At 27.9% G+C, this 22266-nt stretch overlaps 1 protein-coding gene across 1 annotated transcript; it reads left to right on the top strand.

Annotated features, from left to right (window-relative positions):
• LOC132935086 (cytosolic carboxypeptidase Nna1-like) lies at positions 1–19762 on the top strand. The gene is made up of 14 exons (XM_061001536.1): positions 1–126; positions 5013–5238; positions 6921–7096; positions 9110–9271; positions 9365–9591; positions 12469–12615; positions 12706–12844; positions 12935–13048; positions 13119–13229; positions 14514–14683; positions 16733–16892; positions 16975–17202; positions 17316–17407; positions 18115–19762. Exons 2-14 carry the CDS (start codon positions 5160–5162, stop codon positions 18296–18298), a joined length of 1989 nt encoding a protein of 662 aa, XP_060857519.1. The 5' UTR covers positions 1–126; positions 5013–5159; the 3' UTR covers positions 18299–19762.
• Positions 19763–22266: the final 2504 nt, after the last annotated feature.

The raw sequence follows: 22266 nt of genomic DNA, 5'->3' as shown, positions 1-22266 counted from the left end.
CGCGCTTTCAATAGATTTTGTTCGAGGAAAGAGTTAAACAAAAATGAAAAAATATTACAAAAATAAAAACAATATTGGTACTTTATTACCATATTTTAAGTCTTGTCCATCGTGACATTTTTTAACGTAAGTACCTATTAAAACAAAATTATCTGCACAATTGTGGGTAAAATATTATGCACCAAATTATGATTCTATACTCCCCTTTACGTAAGGATTACAGTATATTATGCTAATATGCTCAATAGCGGAGATGCTCGACCTTCAGGGTTATGACACTTTTCCCCATGTGTCATGCGATAACCTATAGATATGTTTATGTTGCATCCACTTCGTGAAAAGTATCCATACCGATACCATGATACGTCAGTAAACATTATTTTCACAATATCGATGTCCATATTGGTAATTTAATAATAATAAAACTTTCCTATCTGCAGTCCAGACTCCAGCAATGCTACTATATGACACTATTCCTCTGAGATACTATCACTTAAGTATAGGTCGGGTAAATTAACATTACCCCCCTGGCTGTTTTCGGTGTAGTAGGAAATTTCCCTCCTCCTTTTTTTTCGGATAGTTTCCCCATTTTATAAAAATATTTGGAAATATATTCTGTATTTAGACAATATTAGATAATAGGCTAAAAATAATAATTTCATATTCAATCATAATTAATAATATTATATTATTAAATAGTAAACTTAAAAAAAAAATTGAAGGAAAATGTCTGCATCAAAAAATATATCAGGGGGGAAATGTCCGCGTTTCAAAATCTACATTTTTAGTATACCGTATACCTTAGTATAAAATCAGGTAATATTAAAAAAATATTGAGGGAGGTGAAGTATATCTTAAAATAATGTAGATATCTATAATAATTTCACAAAAGTGGATACATATATTGTAATCTGTAATAATTTGTAGTTTTTTTGATTTATATAAAAAATTGTTGTACCTATATAAGTACTATTGTAACTTATTTTTATAATTAGCATTACAACTTTATGTATGTAGTATGTATAATAATATGTTTTCTTCAATTCTTTATATAATTTTTGTGTTTTGTTTGCTTAATGTTTAAATTTAGTTTTAAATTAATGTTATTGATATAATTATGATAAAAATGAACACAATTTATAGGTAGGTAAAGCATAATTCATATTTTTATAGGTGGCATATTTTTACCTTTATAAAATATAAGAGCATATTTAATAATTATATCATTGAACGCAAATCCAGTCTTTAATAAAAATATATGTGATTTATTTTTGGCAACAATTAATTTAACTTACCATATTATTATTAATAAAAAAATATAAATTATTGCTTTTATTACCTTGTAGGTACTAGGTATAAATACGTATATTGTATGTAATGAACTCTTCTTAATTCGAATTTCTAGGGGAACAGGAAAAAATTCAAGATATTGAAAAATTTGAGACTTCAAGTCTTATAAAAAATTAAAAAAATTAGAAATAATTTGAATGCTTAAAATACATTATTTAAATACTAATACTAATGCTAATACTAATGCCAATACTAATAAAAAAAAATTAGATAATCGGCAACAAAATTCCATTTATCATCAGAAATATTTGAGAAATTTGAGTTATCTATTGGAATTACATCACCGTCTATAAAACCACCTTTTAATAGCAATTTAATATAGTCTGAGGACACACACGTATCAGACATTTCGATTGCTTCGAGTATGTTTATAGAAAATGATTCATCATTACCTTCCGATATTATCGACTAATCGTCTAATTATTTTTAGAGATAACAAGAAATGAATATTTTTATATTGAGTTATCGAGAGTAAAATGTTATTGAGCGACGAGTGTAATGATAGTTTCAAGGGGATTTCAATGTTGTTCGAGATAACGAAAAATGCGAGCTAGCGACGTTTGACATAATTAATAATATAATCTACTATATAATAAAATATACTTGGAATTATAGGCTGAAGGCCGTCTTCCCTTAGAATTATCGTTTTTCGTATCCAATAATTTATCATTTAATTTAAATTTAACACATCCATTACAGTCGGCTACCTACTAAATGGCGAGGTACAGTCGACAGTCGACACATAGTTTACAGCAAAGCAAGTTCCCTGGATTCTCCATACTTTGTGGACGGGGGAAACGGGAAAACTAGGCATATTGTAATTTGTATGAACATTGAATAAGGGTAGATATCTTTTTTCAAACTCAAAAATACCTGATCAATATGTTTTGAGCATTAGTATAGTTTTTAATATCAACTATAATTATTTCAATGGTTGAGTAATATTTAAACGGCTGACTGTTATAATAGTAAATACCTATCAGTAATAGATAAGCGTTGATTAAAATCCCATTTCCTTTGTTCAATAATGAATAGGGATTTTTACTAAATATTTTTAGGTACCTAGGTAGGTTTTTTTAACATATAATATTCCTAATATCGCATTAAAATAATCTAAGTGTTAACTTGAATTTATAAATTCCCAAGCATTTACTAGAATTATGATACTTCTTATATTTACATAAATTGTATTGGATTGTTATCTTTAAAATTAATTCAAACTCATGGTTATGATTCTGTTGATGATAAAAATGTACATTGATGATTTATTAATCAATAATAATTGTAAAATCGCATGATTGCGTGTTTGTACTTAACTTAATAGGTACCTACCTATACTTATAAGTTATAAGTGATAGTTTCTAAGTCAGAGAAGTAGTAACTAAATAGCATGGCAGTAGACAGTAGATTTATACTTATTTGTGTAAGGAGAAACTAACAACATATCGAAAAATTCATTAGTGCGTGTCTTTAGCACATATATATTTGTCATAAATGTATTTCAAATAAATACATTCTTGAAGCGACTATAATATTATAAACGCTATATATTGTCTTAAATAATCTAATTGTATTACTTGATGTCTATACGCAGTAACGTGAGTATTCGCGTTATGCTAGATAGTAGATTTCATAATGCAATTAGGTATTATAATTTCAGCAATATCCATGTTTATAATACCTACCTACCTAATTAAAGTATAAACACATATCTGATAAACAATTAAAATAGTATGTAGAACTGCATGTAAAAATGTAGAATAGTGTGAAAATTATTGTATAAGTACCTACATTATTATAACGCATATATTATAATTAGGGTGTGGATTTAAATGCCATAAAAACTATCAAAATTGCTTCAAAAATAATAAAAATGCCTTTTCAACACAATAATGCCATTAAAAAATTACCCACATTTTTTTGATCAGTATGCAGTCAGAGGAAAACGAGGGTTTAACTTTCGTTATTTTTAACACTTTCTACTTTATCTTAATTAAACTAACAATAAAACAATATCATCATTTGGAACATAAATAAACAGAATAATAACTAATAAGCAGGGCTTGCATTTGAAAAAAAATTCCATTTTATGTTATTTGCAATTAAAACATTACACAATTTTTGCGTTTATCGTTATTTAGAATTAAATGGTTATTCAACTTTTGCGTTTATCGTTATTCAGAATTAAAACGTTATCCAAGATTTTCTTTTATCGTTATACAGAATTAAAACGTTATCCAAATTTTGCGTTTATCGTTATTTAGAACTAAAACGTTACACAAGTTTGGCGTTTATCGTTATTTAAAACAGTGTTAATACCTATAAAAATTAAAAATAATAACTAATGCAGGTAGTTATTCCCGGATACGGAATATAATATAATTAATTCTTAGATTTTTTTGTATGAAATAAATGTTTCTACGAAACCAATAGACCTTTTAAATAAATAGATTTTAAAATATTTCGTTCTGCGTTATTTTTCGTTTAATGATATTCTATAAATTACGTTTTGCGTTATGATTTGTTTAATGATATATAATATATTTTTTTAATCGTTATGTTTTGTTTTGCGGTATTTAATTATTTTTGATTATCGCTTTTCGTTATAATTATGTTTAAAAAGTTCAATCGTTTTTTGTCAAATATAACGTTATTATAATGTTTGCAAGCTTTGTTAATAAGTATTCGAATAAAACAATTACTAAAAAGTAATATGCACTAAAAATTGATAAAATTACAAAAAAATTCTAAAAATGGAAAAAAGTTAAAATGCAAAGTAAATGTTTCACTAACAAGTAACAGTTTAAAGTATCTGATATGTGAAACGAATTGTTATGTACTTTAGTACTTGGAATGCATTGTCCTAGAACACTGCATTTAAATCTTGAATTACTAATTAGAATGTACCTACTACCTAGGTACATTGATATTTAATGCTTATGTTATAAAATAACTTGAATGTAACCATATAGTAATATAATATAGTAATCTATTTTACAGTGGTGGTTTAATGACAATCAATAGCTGTTGACACACTCAAGAATAGAAACGATTTATAATTAAAATTATTTTGTCCAGTAAATTAACGTAAACAATTGCTTCAATTAAACGCACCACTGATAATATAAAATATAGTATCATAAATTAATATGTTTAATAGGACCGTATTGTGTCGTTAAGTCGTGGCATATCAGTAAAATGTGTCTGTATTTTGTCGCATTTAAGTGCGAATATTTGGTGATCAAATGTCAAAAGTGAAAACATCATTATAATAATAATAATTATTATTATTATCATAGTTTGTATGTATAATAATCAAAATGACTGTAGCGCATTGACGTTTATCGTCTGCGTATAATATGTAAATACGGTCGTTATATTATTATATCATATAAATCGAAAGCGGGTCGATGGAATTTTTTTTTTGTTTATCTTTTCGTTGTTTTTTTATAACAAATACCTACAACTTTCTGCGGGGATTATGGTACCTATATATTGGGTGCCTATTAAACCTCTGACGCGTTATACTGAGTTTGTACAATAGGGTTGTACAATACAGTAGGTGGGTACACGCACTACACGTGTACAGTGTACATAATGTACATACATAATGTACTAAACACAGTAAACACGAATATAATATTATACTGTTGTGATTATAGTCTGTTACTGCTTATACCGAAAACCGAATTGCAAGCGCAGCGGCATAATATAATAATAATATTATCGATTGGACACAGTCTATACCGGTGTCACCGTAGTAACCGGACGAATGTTGGTGAAAGCGCGGTGTGTCGCGAGTTTAAACCATGGATGGGGCCAACGCGGACGTTAACATGGCACAGGTCAGAGACTTGCAAGCGTCGCTATTCCCGATTTGTACGAAAGGTACAAACATTATTATTACATTTTTTTTTCAGTAACAATAATAAGCGTCGTGTTAATAATAATAATGATTATAATGATTATGATGTTTCCGAGCCCACCCGCGTCTGTGCGAAAGATGAGTATACCGACGATAGTGCTATAATTATATTGTTCTCTCGTAAAACGTTTTTTCGAACCATTCGTGTTACTTATAAATTATTATGTTGTATTTTCGTTACATCGCAGGCATTCTCCTCATCGCATATTACAATATTAAAGTTAGACGTTCAGTTGTATATGACAAAATTAAAATGTGAAAAAAAGACTAACTGGAAAATTGTCTTACGTAAAATATTACTATTTAACATTTAAATGAACCCTCGGTAGTACATTATTACGAACTTGGGTAGGTACCTGCCTACTTTGAATACCTATCTACACTGTGTTTATATGTGGAGTTAACTATAAAAATAAATTATCTATATACAGTCTCGAACGTATTGATAAAATCTTCGTAATTTAACTACCTATACAAGTTCCTAATGGAAAAATAGATATTTTTTTATTATATAATGTTTATAGTACAGTCTACGAGAAAGATTACACTACAATATAGGTACTCGTCGTACTATTTCGTTCTATGACAGGATCGCAATAGGTATTATGCATTTATGCTGGTAATATAATATTTTACGTTCTACCTAATTTGCATTTAAACTATTAATAAATCGTTAACAAACGCCGCGCCGTATATTGGTACGATAAAAATTTAATCCTAACGTCGTTATATAATATGCGCCTATACCGTAATAGGTACCCATACTTAATGTTTGTTTCTTGAGTTCGTGACATCACACGATAAAATGTTGTGCAGTATCTTCTCAAACTCAATCAATTTATGTAATAAGTATGACGCTATCATCGTGTACAATATGTTATGTTATGATTAATGGCTCATGTTACATGCCAAAATGCCATTGTTTTAATATTCATATTTCAGTATTAAAACGGAATCAATTTACGAATAAACTTATATCCACTTAAAGTACCTATAGGTATCTATCTGTATAATATTATTCGTCCGAGTTTCTTATGTATTATGTCACGTCGGGTAATAATAATAAATACCTACATAATAATATATTATAACAAATGTAACTGCAGTATTTTAAACGAATTTCGATGTCTCGAATGTCGTCGAACATTTACTTTTCAGTATAGATACAGTGATAAGAGGAAGCATTAACCGTTTGATAGGGTTTCGAAATTAATGTTTCTGTATAAAATACGTTTTTCATATGAGTTTATAACAATTTCGAACACAATTTATTTGCAGCGTAGGTATACCAGATAGGTACCTACATTATAGGCTATTTATAAATATAAGCGAATTTGTCATACTAGATATAGCAGTGGACCTATATCTGTGAACTACCTACATAATAGGTATTATATAAGTTGATTAAATAAATGTTTAAATTAAAATAATATTGCGTTTATTGTACACAAAAGCGTTTTATAACTATTATTGAAATAAATGGTTTTTTTTTATAATTTACAACCGTTGGTGACGATTCAAATGCAGATAATTTTATTTATTTTAATCGTAAAAACAAAATAGACTATATAACATTTAAATAAAAATAAAAATAATATTATTGTAACATTTCGTTTTTCATGACACTTGGGTTTTTATTTTAAAGGGTCATTTTTAAACAATTTACTGAATCGTACATTGAGAAACAGTCAGGTGGACTTAAACGCGGACGGCGACCCGAGGCAGTTAGATTCCAAATTACGAGACGTCAAAGAAGTTTTTCCGTTGATGAAAGAAGTAGATTGTCCTTACCAAGCTGCAAGATGGCCAATGGAGTGTCAGGTGAAAAAATAAATATTAAGTAAATTATAAATTTAATTCTTACCAAGCACTGCAAGTTTAATTATCACAGGATTATACCATTATAGGTAAATATTAATCCAACGTAGTTATATGCTGATAGCATTGTATGCTTTGATACATTTTCCATTTTAGCTAAATTAGAACTCTATCAACATGATCTACTTTGTTTTTAATGTGACATTTTTAGTGTAACCTATCCTATTTAAAACAAACTAATTTAATTTATTCATTTTTATGTCACGTGGTTGCTTACTATGTTTAGCACATAAACATATAATATTATACATTTATACATTTACTTATCATTGACTGTAAGTTTATGAATTGTAAATAAAAAATGGTTCATTCTTATGTACCTAATTTAATTTTGCTGGTATTATATTTATGTTCATTTGACATTTTAATATTTCTTAATTTTAAAGTTACAAAAGTATATAAAAAATATTTTACAAATATCCACTTTTTTATATGAATTATTATGGGTATCAGGGACGATCTCAAAAAAAAAATCATAGGGGGGTGTATTCTTCAAAATTTCTGACTAGAATTTGAAATTCAAAATTTTTATTAACTAGGTATTAAGTTATTTTTAGTTACAATATGCTATACATTTATAATTTCTTTATTACCTTATGTTTCAATGCATGTTTAAATTAAATTTTAAGTTGAAACTTAGAAATACCTAACTTATTATTTTTAATTTATATAAGAATGAAATAACATCAACAAACATAATATGAAATAGGTAATAATTATAATTCATCACTTATTATTATTGCTGCCAAATCATTATCTACATTATAAGAATCGTCCTCTTCTATCATAACCTATATAAGTATAAAATAATCTCAATAATTGTATTTGCATAAAATATAGGTAGGTACCTAATTATTTACCAATGGTTTTAATCTAATTATTAAAAAATTTCATTCAATTTAATAAAAAATATTAGATTCTGAGTGAAACGAGATATGCATAATATTTTTAAAATCTATATTTTTATATCTATAATCTATATTTCGTATATTATAAAAGTGATGAACCATATTATGTAGATATAAGATATTTTAAGCCTTGAAGTAAACAGGGTAGGTTTTAAATGAAAAATTACAATTTACAACTCGTGGTACTTTCTAAGCCTTGTACCGGAAAATAACTTGCGAAGTAAGCACAATTATTAAAATACCGAATAAGATATACAACAGACTGTTGTCAACTAAAGTTGTACGGACATCAAACGACAAACACACACATTATATGCGATACAAGATAATCGGTAATCTTCGTCTGTTGAGTGTTTCTTTGAAACGCGATTATCGCGTATTTTGGATATTCCAAAAAAAATGTATAGGTACCCTCACTCGATAACGTATTATAATATTATATTATAATCGCCCGCCTCAACCGTCGCCATATGCTATTAGATCATAATATTATACTAGTATATGATCTAAGACCGTACACCCACATTGCTTAAATGCGATGACGGATGAAAGAAATAGACGGTTTATCGATTTTCTACTGTATATTATATGCATGATTTAATATTTTTAGGTATATTGTTATAAGTATGCGTGTTATGTTATGAGCCGTTTATTAGGTTTTATCTTGTGCCGACTGCCGATTCTCGTAGTCTCGATGTGATTTTGCGAATCCGCTCCATAACCCATTACGAAAATATTGAGTTAAAACAATATTAACATTTAAACAATTTATTTAATTTTCCTTTCCTTGTCTTAAAAAAATTGGTTTAATTCAGGTGAAAATAAATTCCATATTGCTGAGGGGGGGGGGGTGTAACACCCCCCATGACCCACCTTCGGTTCGTCCCTGATGGGTATGCCTATGTGTATTATAACATTTTAATGAAAAGTCTGGCTGATTTGATGGTGAATTGCCATCTAGTTTTAGTAGGTATAGGTGCATTGTCATTCTTGAAATTCCTTTTATTTTAAGTAATTTTTAGAATTTAAATTAATACAATCTGTTAAGGTCATAGACGATCCCGTTCTTCACGTCCACCCGACGTCTGCGTCTTATTCAGAAAAAGAGCCTCTTTACAAGTTTACAGGCAGAGAAATACAACCAAAACAAGTGGGCGAAGATTCGGGAGAAGTAATATTCAAATATTATCCTATCAGCAGCGTGAACTACGTAAGTTTAAAATGTGTATTAGGTACCTACCTATTACTCATAGATTCTTTTTTTTCAACACATATTTGTTGGCTGATCTCTTGCAATTTATAGTTTTGTCGTTCAGCCGTTGGTGGTAGTGCGTGTACTCAAGCACATAGTAGCCAAGACACATCTGACTTGATTTTTGAATCACGTTTTGAATCCGGTAACCTAGCCAAAGTTGTCAAAATAACCAGTACGTATTATGAATTATCGCTAAGATCGGATATGTATACCAATCGGCACACCCAATGGTTCTATTTTAGAATAGAAAATACAAAAAAAAACATTAAATATAGGTAAGTACCATATTTTGTAAAAATCGGTACCTTTATCGTTGCCTTGTATTTTGTACCTAATGGAAAAACAAAGGTGGGTACCTTTATGTGGTAAAAGTATAATTTTCAAAGAAACTATATTGCAGTTTAGAAAAAAATCAACATAAAACTTAAAAAAAAAATAAATATATTTTATGTAATATGAAACAAATGAAAACAATGTATAAAAAAAATTTAAAAACCTAGTAGGTAGGAAAGTGTAAAGAAATACATTTTTTTTAAAAAAATTTTAATTTTTAACAAAATATATTTAAAATCAAAATTAACAAAACATTATCTTGTTCATGCTGGTTATTTGTTGTTTAATGCCATATTTCTGAAGATAAATTTTTTAATACCTACGTGTAGGTACCTACGTGTAGGTATGTTGAATTTGATATAGTCTAGGTCATTGGTTCTCAATTTTTTTAAGGCTTCCACCCTCCTAAAAATCAAAATATTTTATATTCTGAATTTAAAAAAAAATTAACGACCATTAAAACATTAATAATAAAAATTATATATTTGAATAATGTTGTTTATTTAAAAATTAAAAACGTGGCCACAAATAATTTTATTTTGATTGGTGAGATGTCTGTAATTGGCAGCTCAGAGCTAGTTTATTCATGTTATAGGTTCAATGCTAGTGAGACAAAAGATAAAGGCATAAGTCTAGCTAAGAGATTCACGGCGTCGAGTCAATTTCTTTTTAGACTCTAAGTTATTTATTATTTTTAAGAGGTATAAATTCAAGAAATTTAGAACTTATTATTGAAGCTTCCAAAATCCTCTCTTGAACCTAAACAAAACAAGCAAACGGGTAATTTGTTTTGCCATATGTAATTAAATAAAATTATCATAATTTGTAAGACATTATGAATGAATACCTAATTAAGTTATGGTTCCTTAAGTTTTTTAACGTAGGTATTTAGGTAAAAGTTTAAGTTGCTGGGGCATTAAGTGTTCAACCTTAACGATATGATATTTCTTTTTCATCAAATTACGTGATAATGATCAGATTGGCTTTTCACCACATCGAACTTTTTACTTAACTAAGTATTTTGCGTGTTTGGCGCACAACAATACGGCAATGTATATTATAGTAATATCTCAAATTTAAAATACTTTACGGTTCGTTATGAATTAAGATTCACGTGATGTTTAAACTATAAGGTCACTACCAAAAAATCTATCCTTCATAGAATATTATGAAAATCCATGATATTTGGCAAAAACTGCGACGTAGGTGTATCACATTTGACCATCCCACAGTTATATAGTAGGTATTCGCCCAAAGTATCATGGTAGGGGAGGGGTAATATCTACGGAACAAAGATCAGCGAAAATTGCCTGGAGAAAATAAATGTGAAGGATAAAAAGTACAAGAAAAATATATCTGAAGGAAAAAATCAACTGAAAATATTATATCGGTAGAAAAAATGTTGGCCATTATTATTTTCAATACACTGGTATTTTCAAAGTATTTTGGTAAATTTTAAGCTATAAACAATAAAATAAACTATTCACAGCATTCTACAGTATGAGTATGGTATTGTCTTATATATGGTAATAACAATTATATAAATTATAATATATAATAATTCCTCTCTAGTCTCCGTCAATTTTGAATTTTTAAGGTCGATGCTTATATGAAGTCTAAATTCAGTGGCGAATTGGCCCAGCGAGAATTCGGGATTTTTCCCGATGGACTGCTTAAACGAAATAAGCTGTTTATAATTTAATCACTTTTAAATACAATTTTTGATAACGAAATAGTAAATTAAAAGATCTATCTTGTGCATATTTAATCATTGGTCTCAACTTACTTAGATAGGTAGGTAGGTATTAATTATATTTTTGGATGCAAGTGTATAGTATGCACTGTATTGTGTATATTCAATATTGTATTAAAAAAAAATTCTAAATATTACTACATCGGCCCTAAATTTGAAAATTTTGGAACGATAGGCGCAATAAGGTGGGGCTTAGGGGGACTAAGTCCCCTCATTTTATTTGTAGCCCTCCAGTTTTTTAATCATATTATTTAATTATATTATTTTAATTATCAGGGTTTGTGGTGCTGATACAATTTTAGCCCCCTAGAAAAATGTCCCTAGTGGCGTCTATGGTTGGAACAAACAAGAATTTTATATTAATTTTATTTATATTATATTTTATATTATTTATGACTACCATAGAGCATATGATATAAGCACTTTTATAAATATATTACCTATTTGTTAAGTAGTTAAATGAAATTAAGTTTGTATATTGAAACTATTAAATATTTTAGACCAATCCTGAAACTGTGGAACTTATTGAATATTGATTAGGTATATACTATTTAATTATGTAGTAATAAGTATGATAATACACTTTCGTTTTTCATGAAAATCAAGTGTAAACAAACTTTGTTAAGATAATTAATCATGTGAATAAAGTTATTTGTATGATTTTTCAGAAACTGTTTCTTCAACTTCTTGTAATCAATTACAGTGAGCACTAATATAATTTATTTGCTTATTAACCCATTACTGCCTAGCGTTACAAATAGATACATATTTTCAAGATAATTTAATAAAAATGAATCTTGTGATTTTTAATGGGTTAACAGTGTTGTATAAAAATACTTAATATTTAATATACTGTTAAAAAATAGTATTTAAAATACTACCATAACAATGTTTTTCTTATGTATTTAAAATTGAGGTGTTATACACGTTAATCTCGGGTATTTTTTCTTGAATATTTTGTTCACAAGATATAGCTACTCTTCTATTATACTATCATGCATTGATTTACCTAAATATAATAACACGTCGCTACTATATATTAATTCAAAATTATTATTCATTTCAGATTCTCCATCGTCAATATGTATAAGTCTGAAAGTCTTTTCACCGCTGGTATGAAACCATTATTGTACTCAACGAAGGACGCAAGTCAAAGAAACGTGGGCTGGAGACGTTGCGGGGAAAACATCGCATATTACAAGAACGACGCACCGTAATTATTAAATGTTTATTATTTATTTGCGTTCTTCAAAAGCACGTTATACATTTGCTCTTATTTCGTCATTATTTTTGGCATTTTCAGAAATGGTGATAGCGAGGATAACCCACGTTATATCTTTTCATTTCTCTTAGAGTTCCCACATGATATGGATATTGTATACCTGGCCTACAACTATCCATACACATATACGAACTTACAAGACTATCTAATAAAGCTCAAGGTGATACCTATAGTAGCTGTCATGGCATTTACGCAATAACTTTATTTTAATTTTGATGGGCGAACTTAAACATGTGAATGATATTTTTAGGACGATCCGGTTAAAGCGGTATTTACAAAACTCAGAGTTTTGTGCCGAACATTAGCTGGCAATAATGTGCATTATTTGACTGTAACGGAGCCTTGTCAAGAAGAAGATCCAAAAGTATATTTTAATTATTAATATATTTTATTATTACTGTAGTATAAAAGTGTAGTTTTTTCATGTGTTTTAGCAAAAAAAAGTTATTGTTTTAACAGCACGTGTCCATCCATCTGAAACTCCATCATCTTGGATGATGAAGGGATTTATTGATTTTTTGACCGGCGATTCGTCACAAGCAAAGGTAGTTCAACTATAGATAATTATATTTATTAGATGTATTACTTTTTAATTTATCTATATTAGGTATACATAAATATATTTGATTGTAAAATTGATGTTTAGAAGAAAAGAGTAGTACCCATGGGTGTATGTGAAAGTGATGGTCATGTATAAAGGGGCAACGACGAGACTGAATTATGTATGTGGAAAAACTGAAGACTTAAGTGTAGGTGTGGGCCAGGGTTTAGCGTTGAGTATTTTCCTGTCCTCCTTATTAGTGGATGCAATTAAGAAAGACATAATATATGATGAGGTTAAATGGTGCATGATGTTGTGTTAGTGGCAGAAAACCTGGAAGAAGTGAACAAGAAACTGAAAGAGTGGACAAAAGCTTTCGAAGGGGCTAAGAATTAGTAGAAGTCATAAATAGGGACATTTGTATATGATTTTTGAGAAAGTAATCAAGAAATAAATAGGGCAAACATGTGATGAAGATGGGTATTGTTGTGTAATAGGTTAAATTACTTAGGGTCGTTAGAACAAAATAATGGTGGTTTTGAAGATAATATCAGGAGTAGGACTATGGTTGTATGGATAAAGAGGAGAGAATCGTCTGGCAATTTGTGGGAGCAAGAGGATGCAATTTAGATTAAACATTAGATTTGTTGTGAGGCCAGTAACGTTTTATGGATGATCTGAATGCGAGACAATGGACAATAAAATGTGATTGAGAGATTTGGGAGTTAAGAATACTAAGATAGATTTATTGTGTCATTTCAAAGGATATAATAAGAAATTATTTTATATTAGGAGTAGTATATGAGTGGCACCAATTGTAGATCAAATGATGTATAATAGGTTGAAATAGTCCAGTCATGTTATAAGGAGAGGTGATTCAGAGGCAGTGACAGTGATTATGGAAATACATGTAGAAAGAAAGATATGCAGAGGAATACCAACGAACAGACGGATACTATGGATATATTGAACTTGAGTTATAACTTATATAATATCTTCATGTTTATCATAAACTCCGGCTGCAATCAAATATTTAGTAGTGTCATTATTTTAATTAAAAATAAACAAACATAATTAACTGAGTAGGTAACTGGACTAGGTGCTGTAACTATAATGTGTAACTTGCTCATATTTGGTAAACCCACCATGAGTTTGTGAATGAAACTTTTGCTATCTGCCCCCTGAAAAAAAATCTTAAATACGCCACTGTAAGAGGATGAGGGAATTTACCAACTTTAACCACTATACTTTTTTAAACAATATTCTAAGACAATACAATTTTTTATAGGAATTACGGAATCGTTTTATTTTCAAATTGATACCAATGTTGAACCCAGATGGCGTGGTTGTTGGTAATAGTAGATGTTCGTTAAATGGACGAGACTTAAATCGGCAATATCGTAGCGTTATTCGAGACGCCCATCCGGTTATTTGGCATACAAAACTTATGCTTCGCAGGTTTGTGTTTATATATAATATTATAATGTATTTATGTACCTACAAATAATTCATATTTATATACCCACAGATTCTTTAAACAGGCATATTTTCCCCAATGCAAGTCTATTTTTATGAATTAAGATAGTTGACTATGATACAAGGTGGACTTTATTGGCTAAATACTTTGCCCCTTAGTTACTATTTCAACATTTTTTTCTCGTTTATATTTTTAGTTAATTTAGAAAAAAGGTGTATTACTTGTTTCTAATAGTATTTACAATGCTTTATTCTTCTTCTTCTTTTTCTTCTTCTGCTGGAATTTGATACTCTTTAAACAATCATTCTATTTCGCATTTGGTGATACAATCATCCAACACAACCCTAATTGCATTTCCTGGTAGTTTGTCATGTGTTAAAATTGTAAATATTTTTTAAATTATTCAACTACAAACTATGAAATAAAAATATTGTTTAGTATTTAATATTCAAGTTAGATAAATTGTTTCACCAACAAATATAAACACATTATATGGTCTTAAAAACAAATGGGACATTATCCAAAAAAAAACGCTTGCCAAGTCAGAGATCGGCATGCAAACTTTCTTGATTTTTAATTTTTAGAAATTTATTAACTGATAATCACATCCAAGTGGTATAACAATTTGAATCCACAAAAATATCGGTGTGAACAGCCCCTCAAAAAGGAAGGAGTGCTTTGATTTCAATATATAGTATCTTATCTTTTAGCAAATTGGATCAAGATGGTACTTTAGAGAGGTAATTTTTCGATTTTCTCAATGATTATATTTTAATGCCATAGAAAAAACCATCGAAAAATTACAAACAACCGCTAAAAATGGGATTTTTATTTCTAACGTTTTGTATATCACCATAGAAGCGAATAGAAATTATAATATTATAATATCAATTTAACTTACAGGCTATAATAAATAATAACAATATAAAATATCCAGACCGACAAACCGTCTCCGTTCAGAATCGTTTTTCTTATACAATGATATTATATCATTGAATTCAAGTTTAATACAATCCATTATACATTGACCCACTTGTAACCTACTGTACTGCAAAGCGACATCCACTTAACCGCTTTTTTTTATTAATATTGATAAAAACTTTTTTATTTATATCTATGATTTAAAATGTTATTAATAATATTTTCTAATATCGATTTGAAAACATTTAATATAATATATATTGACATGATTTTTCAAGCATTTCAAGTTAACATTTTGACAAAATCATAAAAGTCACGATAGTTTGCAAATTATGTACCTACCTAGTTGAAAATATATAAAATGTTCAATTTTTATTTCTAAAGATTGAAAATTTAAACAAGATTACTCATAAGTATTTAATACTGTAGGTAACCAAAAAATCTAAAAATGATATAAACTCAGTTTTGTTTATAGATATTTTAAGTTATCATTTAAACAACATTAGTTATTTAAACGGAGAATAATGATTTAAGTTATTATTTTTGTAATTCAAAAATATTATTCATGGGTACTTGAAACTTTTAAAGTTTATCAAATGATAAGTTTTCGGGAAAAATGAATTCAACCTACTTTTTTACTAATAGTATAATAAATTACTTTAATAACCTTTATATAATATGCTTAGCAACATAGGCTGATGACGGTCTTTGCTCAGATGTGTTTTTCGTTTGCAATGATTTTGTATCATTGAATCCATATTTAACACATCCATTACAGTGATCCCACACGATAACTAATGTACAGCAGAGTGGTACCCATTTTTAAAATTATAATAGGTATATTCTGTATATTATCATTGGATAAAATTATCTAAATCCTAGATTAATTTTAGATAATATTACTTATATTTGTTTAATTGTATAGTACTTATTACAGTTTTATTCTCAAAATAAAAAATATTTAAAATCTGAAGACTTATAATATGGGCTTAAAGTGGGAAAAAATTTCGGGGGAATAATATGTCTCCATATAGTTTCAAGCATTCTTTATATTATAATTTTATGTATAATGTATAATGTATATATTCGATGTAATATTTTGTTTTAAGATTAATTGAAGAACGCCAAGTAGTGATGTTTTGTGATTTGCATGCACATTCGAGGAAGTCGAACATTTTCATGTATGGATGCGAAGGAAAAGGCCATGAAGGGAGGAAACTACAGGAGCAAATATTTCCACTCTTGTTGCACAAAAACGCTCCAGAAAAAGTATATTAGTTGTGTATTTCATAGAAAAGAAACGGAAACTAATGTAATTTATTCTGTTATATTTGTGTTGTTTACGCCCCAGTTTTCATTCGAAGATTGCAATTTCAATATTCAGCGTTCAAAGGAAAACACGGCTCGTGTAGTCGTTTGGCTGATGGGCGTCGAAAACAGTTACACAATGGAAGCGTCATTTTGCGGTTCGTCTCTCGGTTCTCGAGCTAACACTCATCTAGGTATCAAAGACTTTGAAGATATCGGACAGACGTTTTGTGAAACCCTGTTGGACTATTATAACGAGGATCCCCGAAATGTTTGTTACTTGACTTTTTTTTTTAAATTTAAATTTTATATTTTGTATTTACCAAATATATATTATTTTATAACAACTAAAATAATTACTGTCGATTTTTTTTTCATTTATAGGAAAGAATGAAATTGAAAATATGCAGCCGACTAATGGAACAGGGCTCCAATGCAGAACAACCAAAAAATATAGACATATCAGATTATTCGAGGTAAAAATTAGGAATATACAGAGTGATTCTACAAGCATGCTCACCCGCTTTTTTTCTTTAATAATGCAGTTATTCAAAATCATATTTTAAAATGCTTATAGATCATATTTAAAAACTCTTGATATTTTCTATACCACTTGATTATTTTACTTAACTTGTATTATAGATATTTAGTGAGATTTCCAGTTAACTATCTAAATAAGTAATAAATAATAAGTATCTCATAACTATATAGACCAATGGTTCTCAACCTTATTACCGGGATGCGTGTCACCAAAAATATTGTTTATTTATATTTTATATGTTCACAGTATAAATTTATATGATTTTATGGCGTTATGATGTGAAAGTAAAAACCACAGATAAGATAAAACAATAATTGTGAAGATAATCTCATAGGTACTCATTTTCGTGTAACGTTTATTATAGTTTTATAATTGTTACTTTTTCAAAAATTCATTAAGCCGAGTGTTAAAAATTAAATTGTATACTATACTTCAATTGTTAGTTATTTTTATACGATAAATAGGTATAGGATGTGGGTACATTCAAGCTAAAGTACCTAGGTACATATATAAGTAAATAAACTAACCTATATAACCTTATATAAAATCAAAATTACTACCAATTAAAGATAACTTTTAAAATGCTCGTTCAATTAGTTATCTATCATGTTGTTTGTACATAATTTACGTTTGTATGTTAAGCGACGAGAGCTCATCGAGTGTATGCGAAGAAATCGTTGACAAGTTGAGTTTTGAAGACGACGCCACATCTCTGACGCAACTATCAATTATTGTACCACCTAGTACACCAGTTGTGCCGAAACGAAAATCACGAAAAAAAAAAAGAAAATCAAAAGATTGTAGTACGAAAATTATTACGCCGTAATGCCCTTTGGCTGTTGTAATTACTTGTAAATCCCACAACGTTCTAATCAGTAACATTTATGTACAGGGTAATCTGTTTAATGCTATAATAGTTAATTAGATATTATGTTGAATAATTTAATGATATTTTCAGATAGGTAGATGAAATTCTATATATTCAATATAATTATGCCCTATTTATTGTTATAGTAAGTACAACGTACATTGTAATAAAAAAAAAGTTGTAAGTAATACAGTTTTCAAATTTTTAAATAGTAAGTCATTTCTCATTTTTATTTTTTTATTTTGATTCTGAGGTTTTTCATAACATCTATGCTTACATTTTTTTCTGAAAATATTTATTCATTAATTCTCAGTTTGAAATAAATATTTAATATACATAATTATTTTATAATTCAATAATTGGAGTGGGATTCAAATGTAATTATTTCTAATCACTATACTGCCTATATACTCCTAGAATTTTAAATGCGAATGATATTAGTTGTATAAACATGTAGCTAATACGTGATACCTATTCGTTTAATAATTATTAACCTAATAAAATACATTTAAAAATTTCAGAAAAATATATTGTAGCACAATTTTCAATAGAAAATATTGATTATTTATTAAATTTTATTTTAAGGTTATAAATCAATTTTTTGTTTGTAATGAGATATTTTATGACTAAAATTAAAATCAATTTTTAAAAATATCACAAATTAGTTAACATTCAGAAAAAGTTCAGGTCCGACGTTAAAAATATCAGCCTGTATAAAAACTTTCTAGAAAATAATGTTAGTTAAATATGGTTCAACATTTCATATAAAAATAAATTCAAATAATGATTTAAAAATGTATGTTAACAGTAATAACATAATTCATTATTGCATTTGTTAAGAAATTACTGCCATTGAAAAGCTATGTTTTTCAAATCTTAATATACTAAGCACTATATTATGTCAATAAAAGAAGACATACAATTTTATACCTAATTTTATACAACGAAAATATTCATACATTTATTTAACTAAATTAATTAATTTGGACAAATTGGATTTATTCTAAATTAAGACATCATGTATAATAATTTATTTAAGATAATACAACTAATGACCTCTTTTTATTTATTTTGATTGTATATAGGTAATGCTCAACATGTACCAATAATAAAATAAATATACTCAGTGCTTAAATTGGAAGACACAAATTAGTTACTTAATAATTTTTCTTACTTCTGTCAGCTATTAAAATTGTTTTAATTTTCTTCGAAATATGGGAATGTTCTAATTAAGATGATAATTAACCTATAAAACTTTTTTTGAATTTCATTTTAGGCTTTGATAAATTGATATTTGTAACTTGGTAACATATCTATGATTATTTTATTCATTGAATTGTGTTTTTTAGTGTGTAAGTGTGTCAAGTATATCAAATAAATTAACACCAAAAATATTTTTTTTTTAAATGAGCTTATCCTATATTCGTGTACTAAGCTTTATTTTTAGTATAATAAGTAGTGTGTTATTTGATGTTTCATTATTAAACAAAATACAACAAATTATAAAGGATTTTTATTTTAAAATGCCCTATAATTGTTGAAAGTTATACAAGACTTAATTATATATTTTACATTGGTTATCACTTAGCATAAATAAGTATCACATGGAGCTTTTACATGATTGAGCATAAAGTACCTTTTTACGACGTTGTTGAGCTAATTTGTTCGCTTATCGTAAAGATTATACATATTTTTTTAAAAAAACCTTATGATTGAGCATAAAAAATTCTTCAAGTCACTATTCACCATATTCAAAAATTCTAATTTAAAATTAGAATATGTTTATCGTGCGTGTTGGAATATCAGTACTTGGGATTTTGGAAAGTAGGTACATACTTTTGAAAAAAAGAATCATAATTTCGTAGTAATTACATTAACCTAATCTTAAAAATAAAAATGACGTTCTTCTTCTTAACTTGAAAACACATAAACACAACATATTATTAGCGTGCCTAAAAGTTACCATTAAAAAATGGGTCTGGGTCGAAATCCCGACATACCAAATCCCGACAAATCACAATACCGAAAGTTTAAAATCCCGACAAGTCACAGTACCGACTGTTTAAAATCCCGACCAAACATATTTACATAATATTATCATGTTCATTATTCAACAATTTATCGCAATTTATCGGTACGATAATATCGATAAGAAATGTTGACACCCATAAACGTCTATAACGTATATAATGTCAAATACCCACGAATAATATTTTTAAATTACAACAAATTAACTAAAATCGTTATAAATTCACAAAAACTGTTACGAATAAAGGTGTTGTGTGTATTTTGTTTAAAGAGCAAAAATATAGATTTTTACTAGAAATGTCCAGTGTCATTCTTGTACCTTTGGCGCTTATGTCATATAACCAATTTATAAAATCTATAAATAATTAATTTGTCTTTTCGGTTAATGAAATAATAACTTACCTGTGCAGGCCATTAATTTTCTTTTTTCGCAGCACCAATAATGTATGTCCTCTCGATTCTTGTCTTTTGTCATTAAATATCCCTTGACACATATTTTGGCATTTCCTTTTTGAGATGGGATAATTTGACATATTTCACTCATAATAAAAAAACTCCTAACTTATATTTAAAACAAAGGTACTATACAATTAACACGCAAAAATACATTTGTTAATTTGAAATGTTCAATCGTTCACTGAGACTTGGGACAAATAATTGAGCGTTTTAGATAATTTAGGTAAAAAATTAAACTTTTATAAGATAAGATAAAATTATTTTATTTTGTCGATATTTCAAATGGTCGGTATTTTGAACTGTCAATATTTTGAACCAAGGCTGGGCAAGTTAATGATTTTTTTAAACTCAGTTAAGTTAAGTTAATATGCACCAATAACAAAAAGTTAAAAATTAAAAGTTAATTTAACTATAGGTTAACTCAGTTGAGTTAAAAGTTAATCCACACTTTTTGTTAACTTTTTATTAAGTTAAAAAAAAGTTAATTTTTTTAAACAACGCTAGCGTACTTAATTTTTTTCCAACCCAAAACTAAATTTTAGGATATAGTGTTAATACTTCATACAGTATTTCCATATAAGTTAGATTCGAATGATATACATTTTTAACGTTAGATAATTTACGATACATATTTTTTGACATGAAAACGAAATAGACTGAAATAGTGAAATATTATAAAATTAAAAACAAAATAAATTATCTTAACTTACTTCTTAAAACGAAAAATTAACTCGTTCATTTTACGTTAATTAAGAAAGAAATTTAGTAAGTTAACAGTTAAGTTAATGAAAAGCCAAAAGTAACTAGTGAAGTTAAAAAGTTAAAATAAAATTAACTTTTTAACTTAACTTTAAATTTTTAACTCATTAATGCCCAGCCTTGTTTTGAACTGTCGGTATTTTGAACTGTCGGTATTTTAGACTGTCGGGATTTTGGTTTCGGGTTTTTGACCATTCGGGATTATCATTGTCGGGATTTTGAACGCCTCCCTTAAAAAATGCATGTGTCCTAAAATGCTTCAATTTTCTTCAACAGTATCTTGTTTGATGAGAAAGAGAATCTAGTTGGTGCTTTGTAGAGGTAAAATTTTAAAATTCACAATAGTTTTTAAAAAACGGGAAAAACAAAAAAAAATCAATGAAAACCGGGAATTTTTATGCAAAATTGGTTTTCGACAAAATCGATTTTGGTTTTTGGTGTAACTCTAAAACAAATTAACATATATATATATGTATATGTTACTGTGAATGTCCGCAATTGGTGAATGCTGACAGTCACCTGGTGAATGTCAACATACACCTAATGAATTGGTGAATGTTGAAAAACTAAAATAATACAGACAATAATAATTTACTAGTGGATGTTGACATTTACGTTAGGATTTTGGACAATGTTGACATACACAACAAGATTTTGGTTAATGTTGACATAGATACGTATTC

Source organism: Metopolophium dirhodum, chromosome 1 (assembly GCF_019925205.1).
Source record: "Metopolophium dirhodum isolate CAU chromosome 1, ASM1992520v1, whole genome shotgun sequence".
NCBI classification, from domain to species: domain Eukaryota; kingdom Metazoa; phylum Arthropoda; class Insecta; order Hemiptera; family Aphididae; genus Metopolophium; species Metopolophium dirhodum.
This window is presented reverse-complemented; position numbering and strand designations above follow the sequence as displayed.